This window comes from Akebia trifoliata, chromosome 10 (assembly GCF_017979445.1).
Source record: "Akebia trifoliata isolate Shusen 1 chromosome 10, ASM1797944v1, whole genome shotgun sequence".
NCBI classification, from domain to species: domain Eukaryota; kingdom Viridiplantae; phylum Streptophyta; class Magnoliopsida; order Ranunculales; family Lardizabalaceae; genus Akebia; species Akebia trifoliata.
The window spans coordinates 8,810,178-8,827,809 of NC_141384.1; the positions used below are offsets into that span (position 1 = coordinate 8,810,178).

The 17,632-nt window shown below is 32.0% G+C and overlaps 1 protein-coding gene across 1 annotated transcript in view; it reads right to left on the reverse strand.

The window, feature by feature from the left end:
• LOC147393075 (P-loop containing nucleoside triphosphate hydrolases superfamily protein) overlaps positions 1-4,515 on the reverse strand; it is a 36,970-nt gene extending 32,455 nt beyond the window's left edge. Inside the window, exons 1-2 of the mRNA XM_086455353.1 lie at positions 4,270-4,515; positions 975-1,359 (exon numbers count right to left, since the gene is read on the reverse strand). Of these exons, the coding sequence (XP_086311479.1) occupies positions 975-1,359; positions 4,270-4,433 (549 nt within the window). The 5' untranslated portion in view covers positions 4,434-4,515. The remainder of the gene's footprint in view (positions 1-974; positions 1,360-4,269) is intronic.
• Positions 4,516-17,632: the final 13,117 nt, after the last annotated feature.

Below are 17,632 nucleotides of genomic sequence, written 5' to 3' on the forward strand. Positions count from 1 at the left end.
TCAGCTTTGGAATCGTGGTTGGCATGGGGAGCTTCATTTTCGGCTTCGAAATGGATTCTTTGGTTCTTAACTACATTTGCTATTTGTTGGGGTATCTGGACAGGGCGTAATCGGTACATCTTTAAGGGAAAAGGTTATTCAACGGAAGGATTAGTTCTTTCTATTTTGGAGCTCTTGTACTTTTGGAGCAAACTCTATAAGGAATTTAAGGGGGTATTCTTTGAAGATTTTCTCGTGAGATGGGATAGGGTTTGTTTGTTGGCGTGAGAGTAACTCGTCTTTGCTTGGTATTTGTTTTTTCTTCCTTGTTGTGTTTTTTTGTTCTTGTTGTTTCTCTTTGTTTCTTGGGTTGGTCACCTCGACCCCTTTGTTTCTCTTTTTTCAATAAACTTATCTTTATCGATCAAAAAAAAAAAAAAAGGTTTGGGCTCATTTTCTATCTTTGTTCAACATGTCTTGGAGTTTTCCACTCTCTATCTTAGCTTTTTTCCAGAGCTAGAACATCAGAGGTAGTACTATTAAGTTTTCAATCTTGTGGTCTTTAACCCCCCCCCCCCCCCTTTGCAGTTTGTTGGGGCACTGGGAGAGAGCAGAATAGTTGGGAATTTGATGGGAAAGAACAATTGCACGAAATCATTTTAAAAAATTTGGGACTGATTTTCTTATGGAGTAAATCTTGGATCTTTCTTTCAGAATTCTGTGCGAGAAGGGATTAATTACACGTCTCTTAGCGTTGTAGTTTTGTTTTCATCTTTTGTTGGTTTCCCTATTGTGGGGCAACCTCCTCTTTTCTCTTTTTGAATTTTTTTTCATATATATTCAACTTTACCAATCAAAGAAAAATATGGAAGGACCTTGAAGAAAAATGAAAATGGCATTGCATCTATTGATAAAAGTAAATTCTAGCCAATAATTGTCAGTTATCAGAGAAGGAGAAAAAAGAAGCAGCATGGAAACCAAAACTCAGAAAATACCTCAAAAATTACACTAACAACTTCAGCGTTGTGAACTTCATAATCATAGTCTCCTTGTGTTATCCTTGCATTTATCTCTTTAAGATGTTGAGTCACTCTTTCCTCATCAAGATTTCGTAAAACAGTAAGAAGAGGACCAATGGAACTCGACTCATACTCTGCATTATACAATTCCTGAGCTTGATGGTGTTGACAAATGCACTGAGTGCACTGCCGCATTTCTTGAGAAATCCTCTTCCATAGAAGCTTGAGAGGAGAATCGCTACGATTGTCCTTGAAATAATTGTAGAATGTTTCAAGAAGAGGTTCCATCAAATCCCAGGACCCACACCAGATATGGGTTCCCTTTGGCAAACAGATCAAATATTTGAAGTCGTCAGAAAACCTGCACCAAAAGTTTGAGAAGTCAAAACTTTTCTTTTCACAAGGGTTTTCCCCATTTCGATATTAATAAATTCTCATACTTTACATATAAAAAGAAAAAAAGAAGTTGAGAACTAAAGACACACAAAAAATTTGAGCAATATGTTCAATATACCACAAAAAGTATTCAGAAGTGCAATATACAACCCAAGAGGAAAGCATAGATAGAATAATGATCTGGATTTCCACATAGTCTTAGATGATATAAGATTTAAGAAATGAAACAAAAACAGATTGCCATCAAAACTAAAGTCTGGGATAAGATATAGAATTAGAAACAAAAAGCCTTCAACAAAATAATACCTAAAGCCTAAAGGAACAACGTGAACAAGAAGCAAGTGGGCCACAAACAATTAGAGAAAGCAAGAAAAAAAGGCTGTCCATTATTAATGACAATCAAAAAGCAGTGCCAGGCAGTCCAAACATTGTCCCCAAAAGAAACTCCTAAAATGCAAATAGAATTATTTTCAATTGCGCAATAATAACATCCATGAGCACAGTAGGAAGTATGCATAAGTAAATAATGAAGCAAAAAAATTTAAAGTAACTGATACAGCTAACCTAATATAACTCCATTTTTCCAAAAGAAAAAAAATCATAAAAAAGGGAGAGAAAGTCCAACTATCAGAATATCATTATCACCATCAAAGCCTTATCCCAAAAGTATTTGGAGAAAATAAAAATATTAGAATATACAAAACCAAACGTAGAATTGTAGTGCACCGCAAACATGATGATTGCAGTGATAAAATAAAACCATCATGAGGCAAACTGAGGATGTTCGTTCACCTTGAGGCTCAAGTCACTAGGAGACTGACCACAATTCTCTCAAAAGTAAAGGAAAATTATATTCAACCTGAAGATAAAAATATCTCAAAAGGCTATTGAAAAAACAAAAAAAAACAAAACTAGCAGGAAACAAAAGTAGCACCATCCCACCTAAATATAAAATCTTGAAAATAAAGCCCTTTTTAGTATCTTTTTTTTTCTGACAGATACATTGCTTTACAATCTTTGACCATTGAAAAAGTAAACCTTTAATCTTTAGGACGTGCTTCACCATGTATTCCTATTCACCCTCGAAAGAATAATTGTTCCACTATTTCTGAATGCCCCCATAAATCGCAAAGGAGAGTATCGACCAGATGATCCCTACCTCAAAGTGAAGACATTGATCTACAACAACAAAAGCAACCAACAAACTTCTAGGCATAACCCAGGAAATCCCCAAAACAAGTGGAAAATAAGTGATCCATCCCTCTCTGGCTAAAGAAAAATGAAGCAGCAAGTGATCAATAGTTTCCTCTACTTTTGCACATCACACACTAATCAATTACAATCTTCTTTGGAGAGATAAGCTGGTCTACCAAACGACTTTCTAAGTTATATAGTTAAGAAATTAATGAGGATCTTACATACACTACAAGAATTAAGTTCACAATTGAAATCTAGAAAATAGAGTAGGTTTTAACACTCTCAAAATGTGTCCATGCAATATTTTAAATCTTTTACTCTTGACAGCCATAAATTTACTTTCCCACAAAGAATTGTTTATTACAAAGGGATATCATCAAATCCTTATTCCAAAAATTTGAGGTCAATGAATCTTGTTCCTCCATTCAATTTTGACTAAATCTTTGTATTATATTAATTCTAGTGTGTTCATATCCACTTTCACTACCAGAACCCACATTATTTTCTTTTTTCTTCCTCCCACTCTTCTAAAACCTTCAACTTGCACATTCCTTCTAATTGAGATTTAATCATCCTTCATTGCATGTGACCTAACTATCTCAATTGACTTTGTATTAGTTCATCACCTATTGAGGTTATTTCCACATTTTTACAGATGAATTAAATTCTAATTGTATTTTAGTTTTTCACCCAGCAACTTCATCTTTGTTGCACTCAATCTATAAACCTGTTGGTTCTTGATTGCCCAACATACAGTTACATAAAGTGCAACTAGTATTACTAACATCTAAAAAAAATTTCCTTTCAGTTTGATTGGGATTTGTCAGCCATGTAGCACTCCAGAAGCCCGCCTCCACTTGAACCATCCTAACTCAATTGACAATGTTCTCCACAATCACCCCATCCATATGATGATAAAACCAAGATAGTGAAAATGGTCTATCTATGCTCTGTCATTGTTAAAGTTATATAAAGGGCATTCTCTTGAACATGAACAGTTATTTCACCTATAACTAGAGAAAGTAGATACGGACTCTCAAAGTCAATGCCTAAAGCAAACAAATAGACCTCAAAAGGAATAAGTTATCGATTGTATCTTGAGTTGCACTTAGTTTGTGGAGTATGATAAGATTATAACATTATAATCTACCAACGTTCTTCAAGTTCTTTCAATCTTTTTTTTGTTGTCATAGTGACACTCCAAAGGTCATGTTTTTTCATGATTTCTACATTTTGTATCAAAAACCACCATATCAACTGCCACTTTTAAGTAAAAACTATTGAAGTGCCCTTTATCCATTGATAGAACCATTTCCATAAGAAAATTTTGTAATTTCCCAACCATTATCAGTTCTTCTAGGACATAGATTTACTTATTTTCAATCAACATTGTATTTCACATGTTGAGTTACTAATGAAACAAAGATAATGCAGAAATCCTATAACCGTAAGAAAAGTCATCTTTTAAAACAAAACATCAAAACGCTAGATTTATCATAAATTCGTGAAAAAAAAAGCCTAATTTATCTTATCTATCAAAGATAAAGTTCGATCTTTTAATCGGTGAATCCATCGCATCAAGAACACCGAATTGATCGAATGTTAGAAACTAAACATCGAAAAAGGAGAAATTGAACTTGAAATTCTTGGAAACAAGAAAAGAGATTAGGGAAAAAACCAGTTTTCTTTCGCCTGAAGAATCTGACGTTGCTTCAATGGATCCGACCAACCTACTTCGTCATCTTCTACGATGCCTCTCCATCGATCCAAGAGCACTCTTCGGGTAGATGGCTTTTTCTCCATTGATTTCTGTGAAAAATTAGCTCTTTTCGCCTCATTCATGGTCGTTCTTGGATCAAAGTCTGGGTTTTTACGCCCAGAGAGAGAGAGAGGGCAGGGGGCAAAAAGAAACGAAATTGAGAGAGGGAAACTATATGAGTAGGGACAGACAAAAGAACTAAGAGAGGGAAACTACATGAGCGGGGACAGACTTTTGGTAAAAAAGTAAATTACGAATTTACCCTTATTAGCAAAAAAAAATTAAAGAACTTCTATTTCCACACCAAATTTTGCTAATGCCACTCCAATATGTGTGCTAAGTCTTTGAAGATTTACCTATGAATTTTATTATTATTTTTTTTTTTTTAAATCATAGATCTTTATTAATGACATGGTTGAAGAGACCATGAAACAAAGTACAAACTAAACAAATAGGAAGCACAAAAGAAGATATAGACGGATTAAACAATAATGTTACACACCCAATCCCACTTCGTTATGAAGTCTTCGAAGCAGACCCTTTACATATGAATTGGGATGGCATTGGCAAAAGTTGGTGTGATGATAAAGTCTCTCTAATAATATTTTTCCTTCCATATAAATTTTCGAAGATTTGACGTAAGTTTTATGTGAGCATTTATTGTGTGTGTGCAAATATGCTTGAGAGAGAACTCTTGTGGCGCATTGGAATAGGTCAGTTTGAGCTTAGATAATGATCTAACTCAACTTGCTAATACGATTTAAATGAATTAAGGAATTTCAATCAATTGAAGCTGGTTTTGATATCAATTAGAAGATTAATTTCTAAAATAATTAATCCCCACACCTCTTGGATGGAAAGATGTTTTCTCGTCCACCTCCTTAGGAAAAACATTCTCCCTTCCCAATGGTAATCTCTCACAATCATCCCCATCCCAAGATTAAAATGCAGTTCTAGTTTTTTTTTTTTTTACATGCAATCAATCAAGGAATTTTTTTTATTTTTTTTTTTAAGAAATTTTTTTTATCTTGATAATTTTCCTTTAAAATGAAGAAGGTTATTTTAGTAATAAGGTTGAGGTAATGGATTTTCCACTAGTCCTTTGAGAGGGACAAGAGTGTCTTTCGAGAGTTGAGACTACTACTTTTCTAGCAAATTGAATACCTTAATAAGATTCTAAAAATCTTAGAATGTTCAAAAAAGGAAGGTCAATAATGATTAAATATTTGGTAGGCGTATCAGATATTAGATTGATTCATTCCTACTCAGAGCATTTAAGTTTTATAACTAAAACATGTATCATTTGAACTTCAAAATATTTGGCTCAATCCTTTTCCGGGGGGTTTAACTCTAGCTACACACAATGTTTATCAAATTAGTTAGAACTTGGTTCAATTTGGTTGAATCATTTTATATTTATTAAAAAATATATATTTATAAAAAAGAAATGAAAATAATAATAAAACTATTTATTATTTATTAAAAATAAAAGAAAAATCAACATCATTGAAAAGATAATAAAACGCTGGTTGAACTGCCAATGTTTGAAATGATTGGTTTGCCCATGATGAATTTTTATTAACGATATTTCTTTAAACAATAATTTGAAACGAGAAACAACGGTCCAGCCATCGTTTTCCAATTATTCCTTCAGTTGTTAATAATGAAGACGAAGGCTCAATTGCCTTTCCAAAAAAAAAGGCTCAGTCGTCTTTTTTCAAAAAACAACCATTAGGCTGTCATTTATCAGTCCCAATAACCATTTTTCTTGAAAAATTGTGTTCCAATAGTTTTTTTCAATTATTATTTTTTTTGTATTGTTCAATTTCATGTTTAATTATCTTGTTTTGCATGACTTACTCGCTTGTTTATTGTTCTCTTCTTTTCATTGCTATTTATTTCGTTTTATTGCTCACTTGCTATTTATTTCATTTTTCATCCTTAATTACATGCTACACAACAACAAAAATTAAGATTCCAAAATGACTCGAAGAATGATCGTATGTTGATATGAGGTCATTGTGAAGATGTGACGTTCATTGGTGGAAATGCTTGAATTTTGATTGTAATGTTGGAGATTACATTGTCAGAGCCTACATACAATATTCGCCTCAAATTTTGATATTTGAGATAATTTTTTGTCAAAGTCATTTAATCTATATATGACCAATTATAGTCTCTCTAAATATTGTCATTACCAAAATTGGGAAAAGTTTTGAAGAATTAGAAGGCAATCCAGCACCATCGACCATCCAAGGAAATTCAAGAGATCCATTTGTATGCAATGTCTTTGCATCCAAAGTAATGATCTCATTCAACCTAGCCTGCAATAGGAGATACTTTCACCGTTAGATCAAGACTAACTCTCAACAAACATAGATTTTTAATACGATTACTGAAAGTTGTTAAATTAATTAATAGAATTTTCCATTCAAGGGAACAAAACAACCTTAGCTTCTTCCATCTCAGTGTTGGCATATTCAAACCCATTCAACGTAGAAGAGTCTTTGCTCATAAGTGACACCTTAAAAAACATCTCAAATAAGTCGACCCATACACATAAAAACAATGACCAATCAAAACCCCTAAGAGAAAAAGAGATTACCAACCAGTATTGGGGTTGATTACCCTTCCAAGTCAAGAAGACCCTTGAAAAAAACAGCTTTAGACATCTACAAACAAAAACCTACTAAGTAAATCACTCACAAATGGTGCAAATAAGAGCAAATATTGTACACCAAGCCAAACAACAATGAAAGTGAAGCAAAAATCACCTAAATGGATGTGATTTCAACAATTAGGACACAAGTCGACTTCTTATGTTACACTAGTTAAGTAATACCTGCACATGTCCCTCATCTGAGCTGTCTATCTTCATATTATGACAGTAAGTACTATTGAGGCGAAGTGAACCTTCACCTATGAAAAGGAAAAATAACACAAGACAGTAAGAGAATGTGCAAGCAATGTTACTCAGGTATATAAAAAATACGTTCAAAGTAAGCCATTTAAAGTTACAAAATTAAATGTTCAAGACTAGTAAGGCATCCATCTACCAGAATCTGCTGTCAGCTTCTGCTGTTAGAATCTGCTCTCAGAATCTGAAACACTGAAAAGCTTGTTTGATAGAGCTTTTTAAAACTACTATGTTGTTGATTAGAATTTGATAATTAATGTTTGATACAGCTTCTAAAATCTATTATAGTAGGGTAAAATGACCAGAATGCCCTTAAGGTTGATAGTGCACCCAGAATGCATAAAAAATTATCAAAATACCCATATAAATATATAATTACACTAAATATATATAAATATAATAAAATTATATAAAAAATTAAAAAAATATATATTTTCATTTTAAAATGTTTATAATTCTAAAAAAATTATAGAAAAATTTACAATTCTATAGAAATTTTGGCAGCATCTCCTCTTAAAAATGGACTTATGGAATTTTCCTAATAAATAAAATACCTGCACAATACACAATCTAACATTCACATTACATCGTATATACATAACACATCCACATAATATCTAATTTATATTCTGACGTCATTTAAACATAACAATCATAGTTAATGTAATAAGTAAAACTAAAATAAATAAAAATATGAAAAATATACATCCAACAAATATATACAAAATATATTTTTCATTCTTCTTATTTGACTTCATTACTTATCTTGAGGAACATTATCATTGATAATGTCAACTTCATCTGCCCACACAAAAGACCATGCATGTCTCTATAAAATAAAATAACACATGAATTAATATTAATCTCATCAAATATAAATACGCACCCAACATTAATATCAATGTCATATTACCTGCCAAGATGGACACCTATAAAACATCTTCCATAATTTTCTTTTGTTTTAACTATGACTAATGTCATCACTCAACCACATGAACAACATGATGGATACATATAGTTTGTCATCAATGCTATTCATCATACATAAAGAACATAAATAAATAAGCATCGAATCTTCGAAATATACTTAAAAATAGTATAATCTTTATTCCAACATTGAATAATAGTATTTATAATTACAATACAAAGTAAAAAAATATAATATGAAAATATATCAACGATTGCTAGTAAAAATGACATCAGCTATTGAATCCCTATGTATTTTCATTGTTTGTTGTCTTTGACGACCTACTAATGGGGGAACTGAATACTCTTGATTAGTGATGCTCTTTTCTTCCACTCCCGTTGATCCTTCTTCCTCGAATCGAGCAAATTTTTCATCGACAATTGCATGTTTTCTGATAAAATTGTGCAATGTCATGCAAGCAACAATAATGTTTCGTTGTTTGTCCAAATTATATGAACGCATCAACTTCAAGATTGACTATTTTACTTTCAAAATCCCAAAGGCTTGTTCGATCACGTTCCGAAGTGATGAATGTAAATGATTAAATAGCTCATTTTGACCATTTGCCTGTGATCTCCTATAGTCTTGTAGATGGTATCGAACATCTTGATAAGGTGTGAGATAACCATCCATGAGTGGGTACCCAGTGTCTACCGAATAGTATTTACCTATTATCCACAAAAAAATATTAATTTCTAGATTGAATATAAACAGATATAATTAACAAGCTTTTAAATACAGACCTGGTGGAAGATATGAAAATTTTAAATTGGGAGTATTCACTGTTTTAAGAAAGACACATGAATCATTAGTCGACCATTCCCAACCAACCACTACATGAGTGAACAACATGTCAAATGAACATGTTGCCATTACATTTTGTGTGAGTCTCTTATATCCTCGATATTGTATTTGTTTTGCCATTGGTATAAATGCATTAACATGCGTCCCGTCTATCGCTCCGATATCGTATAAAACAAATATTTTTCAAATATATATATAATTACCTTAAAATATGGTAAAAAACAAAGATTGTTATAGATGTGCGAAGAGACTTCATTGAAGTCGGGAGGTACAATTAAGGACATTGACAAATTTACAATAGCCAAAAAAACTTTATTGAAATACTTGCTAACCGTTTGAGGTGAGTGGTCGAAACTATTTGTAATTAATCTTTGTCTTTTATTAAGTCTTATTATCAATAAGAACATCGCTAGTTGTTCTTGAATAATAATGTAGCGTCCCATCTTCAGTAGACCTCGATATTTCAAAATACTACACAGATTTAAAAATACATGTCGTTCCATTCTAAATAATGCATGACACGTCACACGATTATCATCTAATATTTCTTACACAAAGTCAATCCCCTTTAACTGACTATTACTATATGGCTCCTTATATAAGAAATTATCGTAATAAAATAAGGAACCTAAGACAACTCCTATAGTGACCATACTTAAAATACTTGACTCGACAGTATTAGTGGTATCACCATTTGAACCGATGGTATCAGTCATATTATCTAAATCGATAGTAATCGTGGTATCAACATCTAAATCCATATGACCTGCTTATGAATCCATATTAGTCGTATATATCCATCTAACAAAAAATATTAATCACAATATTCATCCAACAGCAAATAAAATATCTATCTAATAGAAAATATAATATGCATCTAACAGAAAATCAGATATACATTAAATATAAAATAAATTATCCAAATTTCATATTATATTGCACCATAATAGTGCAAAAAGTAACCAATGTATATTACACCCTATAGGTGCATCATAAAATTCACAAAAATATTAAAGTAACATATAAACATGTCTAAACATCTTTTCCAGCCATAAAATCAGACATCTCGTCCTCTAACCAACCAAGACGAACCTCTCTGAATTGTTTGTTCTTCATAAACATCTTCAACGTAAAACGATAAAGAGCACTCTTGGGGTTTAAATCTAATAGTTGGTCTAAGAGTTTGATCGACTCTTGAATATTATCTTTTTTAACCTAAGTGGGATTAGTAGAAGTAGATGTCTGACTGTGAACTGCATCTGCAAACTTCTTCAATGACTGGCCAATTTGCATAGTAGTAGTCGTCTTCTGCCTACGACCATGAGTTGGTAAACTATCGCCACTTCTACGTTGAGTGGGGTCTGTGGGTAGGGGTCCAGTATGAGTAGCATTATCCTCAAACTCATTAGCATTATCAAGAGTAAAGTCTAGAGGTGTCTCAGACTTTAGAGGTTAGTATTATGTGAAAATCACAAATTTTTATAAAAAAATTTGTTGGGCCTAGCCCGTCGAGTTTTAAAACCCAAACTCTACGGCCTATGGACCACGTTTTGAGTTTTCATCACTGTTACTGTTTCTCTCTACCTCTCACACTGTTGCTGTTTTTTTCTCTCTCTGTGCTACTGTTTATCTTTTTCTCTACCTTTCTCACAGACATCGATCGATCAACCTCTCACAGTCTCTCTCTCTCACAGTCTCTGTCTCGGTCGACATCGCCATTTATCTCTCTCTCTCTCTCTCTGTTACTATTGCTCTTTCTCTCTGCCTCTCTCATAGACATCGATCGATCGACCTCTCACAGTCTCACTCACTCTCTCACAGTCTTTATCTCGGTCAACCTCACCTTTTATCTCTCTCTCTCTCTCTCGATCGATGTATCCATCACTTTTTCACAATCGTTATCTTGATCGATCGACCTCGCTTTTTCACTTTTTCGATCGATCGATCGACCTCTCCATCGATTTATTGACCTCTCCATCTCTTTCTCTCACAATCTCTTTCTCAATCGATCTCTCTTTCGATCTATCTCCCTCGATACATCTCATCTCCCACTCTATTTGATCGATCGATCTCGATCTAGATTGGTTAGAGATAGCTCGAATTTATCAAATTGGTCATAAAGGGACTCTCACCTACTGCATCACCTCACGCAACAAGCTAGGAATCATTACGACTTCGAGCTACGTACTTTCTCTAATCCCTCTTTTCTTTATATAGACTGTATTAAGATTTTTCATTCGATATATTTAGATTTGGATTGAAGATTTAGGTTTTTTATCCAATGTATTTAGATTTGGATTGAAGATTTAGGTTTTTTATCTGATGTATTTCGTATCAATCTCGATACCTATAGATTCCTATATTTTGAAGTATGTAATTTGATGCTTCTAGATAATGTCTGAATGTGAAAAATTTATTGAGACTAATTACGAAATTTTGAGAATTTATTGAGACTAATTTAGTTTGTTTGTCTTAGAATCGAAAAATTCCGATACAAATTGAAACATAATAAAATTAAAAGGAGGGGAGGAATTGAAACAATGGCCATTACAAGGGGAAACATAAGAGACTAATTTAAATGAAGCCACCAAATCTTTGCTACGAATGTTTGAGTCAGATAATCTGCTATTTTTTTAGTCTCTTAATGTATGTTAATTCTTAGTTACAGAGCAGGTAATCATGTGTATTGGAGTTAAATTTATTTGTGAACAATATTTGGAATTGTTGATGGGTGATGGTGGTGGTGAACAATTGAGTCCATCAACTTGGTTTAACAAGGATGAGTTCACTGAACTGTAGCAAAACCATCTGTTTTCTTTGTTTTTTCGTATTGCATTTTTGTTGTTCTTCTAATTTTTAAACGAACTACTAAACGTATATTCCAAATGGCACATAAATTAATCCCATAACAATTTTTTGCTGTACACCAAATTGCTAACTACTTATGACACAGACAAAGAGATAACTATGGTGCCAGTCCAGATAGCCATCTATCAAATGGCACTCCTCTTGTTTTTATTTATTAATTTATGTTTCTTCTATTCAACCGATAACAGATGCCACTTTAACTGGTTTGGATTGTTTGATTGCAAGAAAACATCATCTCATAAAATTTATTTTCTTTAAAGGAAGTAGTTTCTAATCATTAAATTCTTGGAAAAACACGGCAACAAAATCGTGAGTAGATCCAAGTTTCTATTCCTTGTATATACCATTAGCACCTGTCGTTTTGAGTTTTGATATTAGTTCAAAATGCTCTTTTCGCATAGAAACACTTCTTGAATTGAGTTACCATTTGGCAAATTTATACTTAAAGCGCTTCTGCGTCTGCAGAAAGCCAAAAACAGATCCTCTCTACCCCCCTTCTTACGCTTGAAAGAAATGTGTTGATGAATATAAAAATGGATCTGATTCTGTTTGGTGGGGATTGATGTAGGACCAATCTTATTCTTATTGGGGATCGGTTCTCAAAACAGTATGTGGAACCTCCCCTAAACTTTATTTTAGTGTATCAATAACAAAATTTCCATACTTCTTTATAATTATAAATTTCGTGCTCTAGATTATGTATTCACTTAACTTCTGTAATAATGGATGAATTAAATGTGATCACTATGCCATGAAATGGATGTTTTTCTTTTTTATTCTTGTTTGTTGTAGTTTTTAATATTAAATGTTTCTTGCCTCCATTGCAGAGATCTTTTCAACCTTTTTGGCTGTATGCTTGAGCCAGCTACTGTAAGTTTTCCTTCCCTTTTCTCAATACAAGTACTTGTAAACATTAAATGATGTTAATTTAATCAAGTGAGAGGATATTGTGTGCTTTGTTCGGTCATATTGTATGTCATTATTAACATTTATTCTGTTTCTTTAAATTACTTTGAGAAATATGACATAATTACACTGTAGTTCTCTTCAAAAAATCAAAATAAATAGATGATAATATAGCTATGCTTAGTATACACGCTGAATTTAATTTGTGGATAGGAGTCAAATGTCCACCTTCAGCTAACTTCTTTGTAGTTTTTACTATCATTTGAAACTTTATTATTTATCTAATATGGCTTAGTTAGATTTTGTTTTCTTACTAAGGATTTTTTTTATTGGTTAAAAGTGAGTTAAAATGCATAATTACTAAGGAAGAAACACAATAATACACCAAATGAGTTGTGACCATATTTATTAAAGTGGGGTCATACTTTGGTTGTGGACCTATATATATACATATATATATATAGCAATGACCAATTTGCCTTTACTTCTCTTTACTTTTAGATCTTCTTTTTTTGAATTTTAAGACATGCAATAAGTAATTTGCCTTTACTTCTAACTTTTTTGTCTTATTGTGGTGTAATTGAACCATGACATTATACAAGTTTTTCGATTTTGAGAATGCTTACTCATAATTTCTATATATTCTAACTTTGCATGTTATTTTTCATGTTTGGATTGGTTGTGGTTAGATTTCTATCACCAACATTATTATTCAAATCTTATCCTATTACAAAATTAGATAGTTTGTCACTATAAGAGATTATGTCAAGATATGTTTTGTTTTCAATTTGTTGAAAGTTACATTAAACTATGTCGTTCTACTCATTCAACTTGTAGATGTCTTCGACGCCGATGATTCTAAGTAAAGAGTGGATAACGAAACCTAGGTTATCAAATGAATACCTCAAATGTATATATTATTTCCTCACGTATTTGAAACAAAATAGTTTGAGTTTGGGGGTCGATGGTTACTATTATTATCTTTGTATCAAATGTCATAACACGTTTTCTAGGAAGAAAAAACTAGACGTAATTTCAGAACACCTAATCTGTGACGGTATTGATACATCTTATACGACATGGAGTTTTCATGGTGAACATTGGGGAGAAAGTCATTTTATAGTTAGGGCAAGTGCATCTGATAGTCAGTATGACAAAGATGCGCACCCAATTTGACCGATTTGAAAAGTATTTATACATGTGGGAATTTTAACTTATTTGAAAATTATTTATGCATTTGTGAATCTCTACCAATTCAAAAATTATTTATACATGTCGAATGTTTACCAATTTAGAAATTATTTATGTGTATAAAATTTTAGCCAATTTGAAAATAATTTATAAATGTTATGATATTTACCAATTTGAAAATTATTTATGCATGTGAGGAATTCAAATCAATTTGGTAATTATTTGTGCACTAAGGTGTGATAAAATTGGATTGAGAAAATCAAAATTTCAAGGCCAAGAACTCATAAAAATTTATTCATGATATGAGCACACTAACATTAACACTTCTGGTGTGTTTCTGATTTTTGCACACTATTTTTTGGATGAGAAACACCCTATTTTAAGGTATTTCAGCATTGGTGTATTCTTTTACAAGATGTGTAATATTTCTTCTTACCATACCCCACATCAATAATGCAATAAAGTAACTCATTTCGAAGTCCTAATTTTTTGTAATTAATTATTGACACTTATTCATAAAATAATGATGATGATTGGACATTAGTTTGACCATAACCTTCTTTTATTGACTTTAGGATTTTCTTGAATTGTAGTAGAGATTGATCACCTTGATCGGGCAGGTTTGGTGCCTAATACCTTCTGAGACCCGAAACCTGACTCCTTACCCATATCTCTTACTCATAGACCATTCTAGATTCATTTGGAGTTATTTCGGTTCTTTGACCTAGAACTAGGTGGCAACTCCCCATTCTCAGAAAATGTCCCAATTTTATCAATACTTTTATTTTATTAGTAAAAACTGTCGAGACACTTTCAACGATTTTCCTCCAGAATGATTTCCATATTGTCCTTCATGTATTTCCTTCATGATGTCTCCTTAGAGGAGGACACATTTTAAGTAAGGGCCCCCGAATGATCTTTCGTAGAGTCCTTCGTCGATAAGTGAATATCTTGCGACCGTCGACTTTAACCTCTATATTTCTTTTCAATCTGATAATGGTCTAAAAAGTAGTTTCTATAACCCTAATTACATAGAATTTACGGGTAAATCATATACTAAATACTCTAATTAGATATAATTCATTATTAGATCATATTTATTATTGATTTCTATTAAATTATTTATTTCAAACCTAATTACGATTATTTATGTGTAACAGGAGAAAGTCGCAAAATTTCAAAGCGAATCAAAAAAATCCGAAGATACCACTATGATATAAGATCAGAAACAACACCAATGACTAAAATGTAATAGCGAATATTTATGTGTAACAGGAGAAAGTCACAAAGTTTCAAGGCGAATCAGAAAAATCTGAGAAATCCACTATGGTACAAGATTCGAAATAAAATCAATGCCTAAAATGTAGGTCAATTAGGCCCACATGGACAGCGATGCCTTGGTCAACTAGGGCGAAAAGGTGAACAATGCATGGAATTCCTCGAGAGTCTCATAGAAACTTGGCGGCTACAAATACTTCGTATTAAAATAGGATTTTATAATTTTTGTTTTTATAGAAGGGTTATGAACCCTAGAAATCCTAATCTGATCTTTATAAATAGGAGACTAGACCAGAGTTTAAAGGATATCTGTAAAATAAGGAGATGTGTAAATGTATACCTAAAATTTTAGGAGATTTTTCTTTTGTTTTTCTTTTAGCTTTTTGTTTGAAGAAGAAGTTGTAATCGAAGAAACTATGTTGGTTTAAACAAGAGCAGTAAAAGAAGACATCAATTCTTTCAATTTTACTCTCTATTTTACTTTTATATTTATTTTATTTACTGTTTTTTCGATGAATGTTAGCTAAACTCTTCGTTAGATCGGTCGAGGAGGCTCGAACAAGTTTCTATTAGTCTCTTTATTATTATCATAATAATGCCTTATTGTTTTATTGTGATACTCTTAAGTAAATATTATCAGACTTAATATAATTTGCTCATCAGTTTTGATGATTTATTCTTAGATAAGTTCAAGCTAAACCATGCTTCATAGAGAATACTTAATATTTATCCTATAATCTTAAATTAATACGTTAATCACATAATTTGAATTTCTTTTCTAATATAACCGTTTAATTTACTAATCTATAAACATTAACTTTATTTAGTGGATCGAGATAAATTGAGAACCATAAAACTATTAATAGAACTTGTGATCGTGGGTTAGATCGATCTACGTTTCTCATAGTATTTTAATTTTTTTAATTTTGTTTTAGATAATTTAATCTTCGAAAATGTTTTTGAATTGGTTGGTTTGATCTTTGGGGAACGTTTCCTCCATAAGGAATGTTCTGATCGGATCCATCTATCCCGGGTTTCTAGTTAAAATTAACGCAACTAAGGTTTCAATATGACAAAAAATAGGCCTATCTTGATGCAAGATGGGGACACTTCTTATTTGGATAAAATCAAAGACTGATGATTCGCCGCGTGTTGGTTAGAACTTCTCGATTTTTTGTTTTAGAATGACATTCCTGAATTGATCGAGCAATGGTCTAGTTGTATCATGATAAGCAATCATCCGTTCATTTTTTATTTCATAGGCTTTAGTCATTTGTCTTACCACGAGCTAAAAGTCGTTGTAGATGGTTAAAGTTGTTTTTCTGAGACATGTTTCCATCCTCATTTTTAAATTATAACCTCGTTGAAAGTACCCTCGATCCATGTGTGTGGATCAACTTTTATTTCTTGGGAGTCGTCACCTAGTTTTATGGTCTAGGAACTAAAACATGACTCTAAGAAAAAAAACTATGGGTTTGGGGATTAAGTTATGTGATTGGAATGTGTTAAGCATCAATCTCGCTCGGTAAAAGTCGATCTCTATTTTTTCAAAAAATATTATATTGTAAAAAAAATGGCCTAAAAATAAAATAAATAATTACTTTCCTTTACCCGAGTGATTGTGACGGTTGATGCCTTAAAAAAGTAGTAGAGAGTGTTTCTCGTGTGAATCTTCTCAGTTTTGTCTCTATTGCTAGATCTACTTTCGATATTCAAGATGAGGTTTTCTTCTCCTAAATCTAAATATTTTTTAACTTTTTGAGGTATTTTAAAAGTTTCTAGGTGTTTTTTAAGTTGAAAACTGAGACTTAGGTGTTAGGTATGGACTTGGGACTTCAGATTTAGGGTTTTGAGAAGTCTTGGGAGAGTTTTCGGCCAATCTTTTCTAGGATTTTTCTTGACCTATGAATTTAGATGGTGGAGACTCCTTTTTAAAGAGTTTTTATATAAGATTAGAGTTTAGATTAGATCTCTTAGACATAAGGTTTATCTCTAACTAATTTATTAAGTTGTTTAGATTATGATAATATTTTGGATAAGTTTTTATTTGAATTTTGAATTTTTTGATTTACGAAGAATGAGAATTTTTTAATTTTTGGATAACCTTCCAATGGAGGGTTCTTTATTAAATTATATTTTTATTCTTTAAGACCCTTGGTGGAAGGTTCTTTATTAAATATCATGTGGACCCCATTTAAATAAATGGGTCATTACTTAAAATTTGGCCTATGGGCTTACTTAATTGATTTTATTTGTTAAAAAATTTTAATTTGATTTATTAATATTTCACTTAATTAATTTTTTAATTATTTGTTTCAAATTTTTTATTTTTAAGATTTGAAAATTTACCG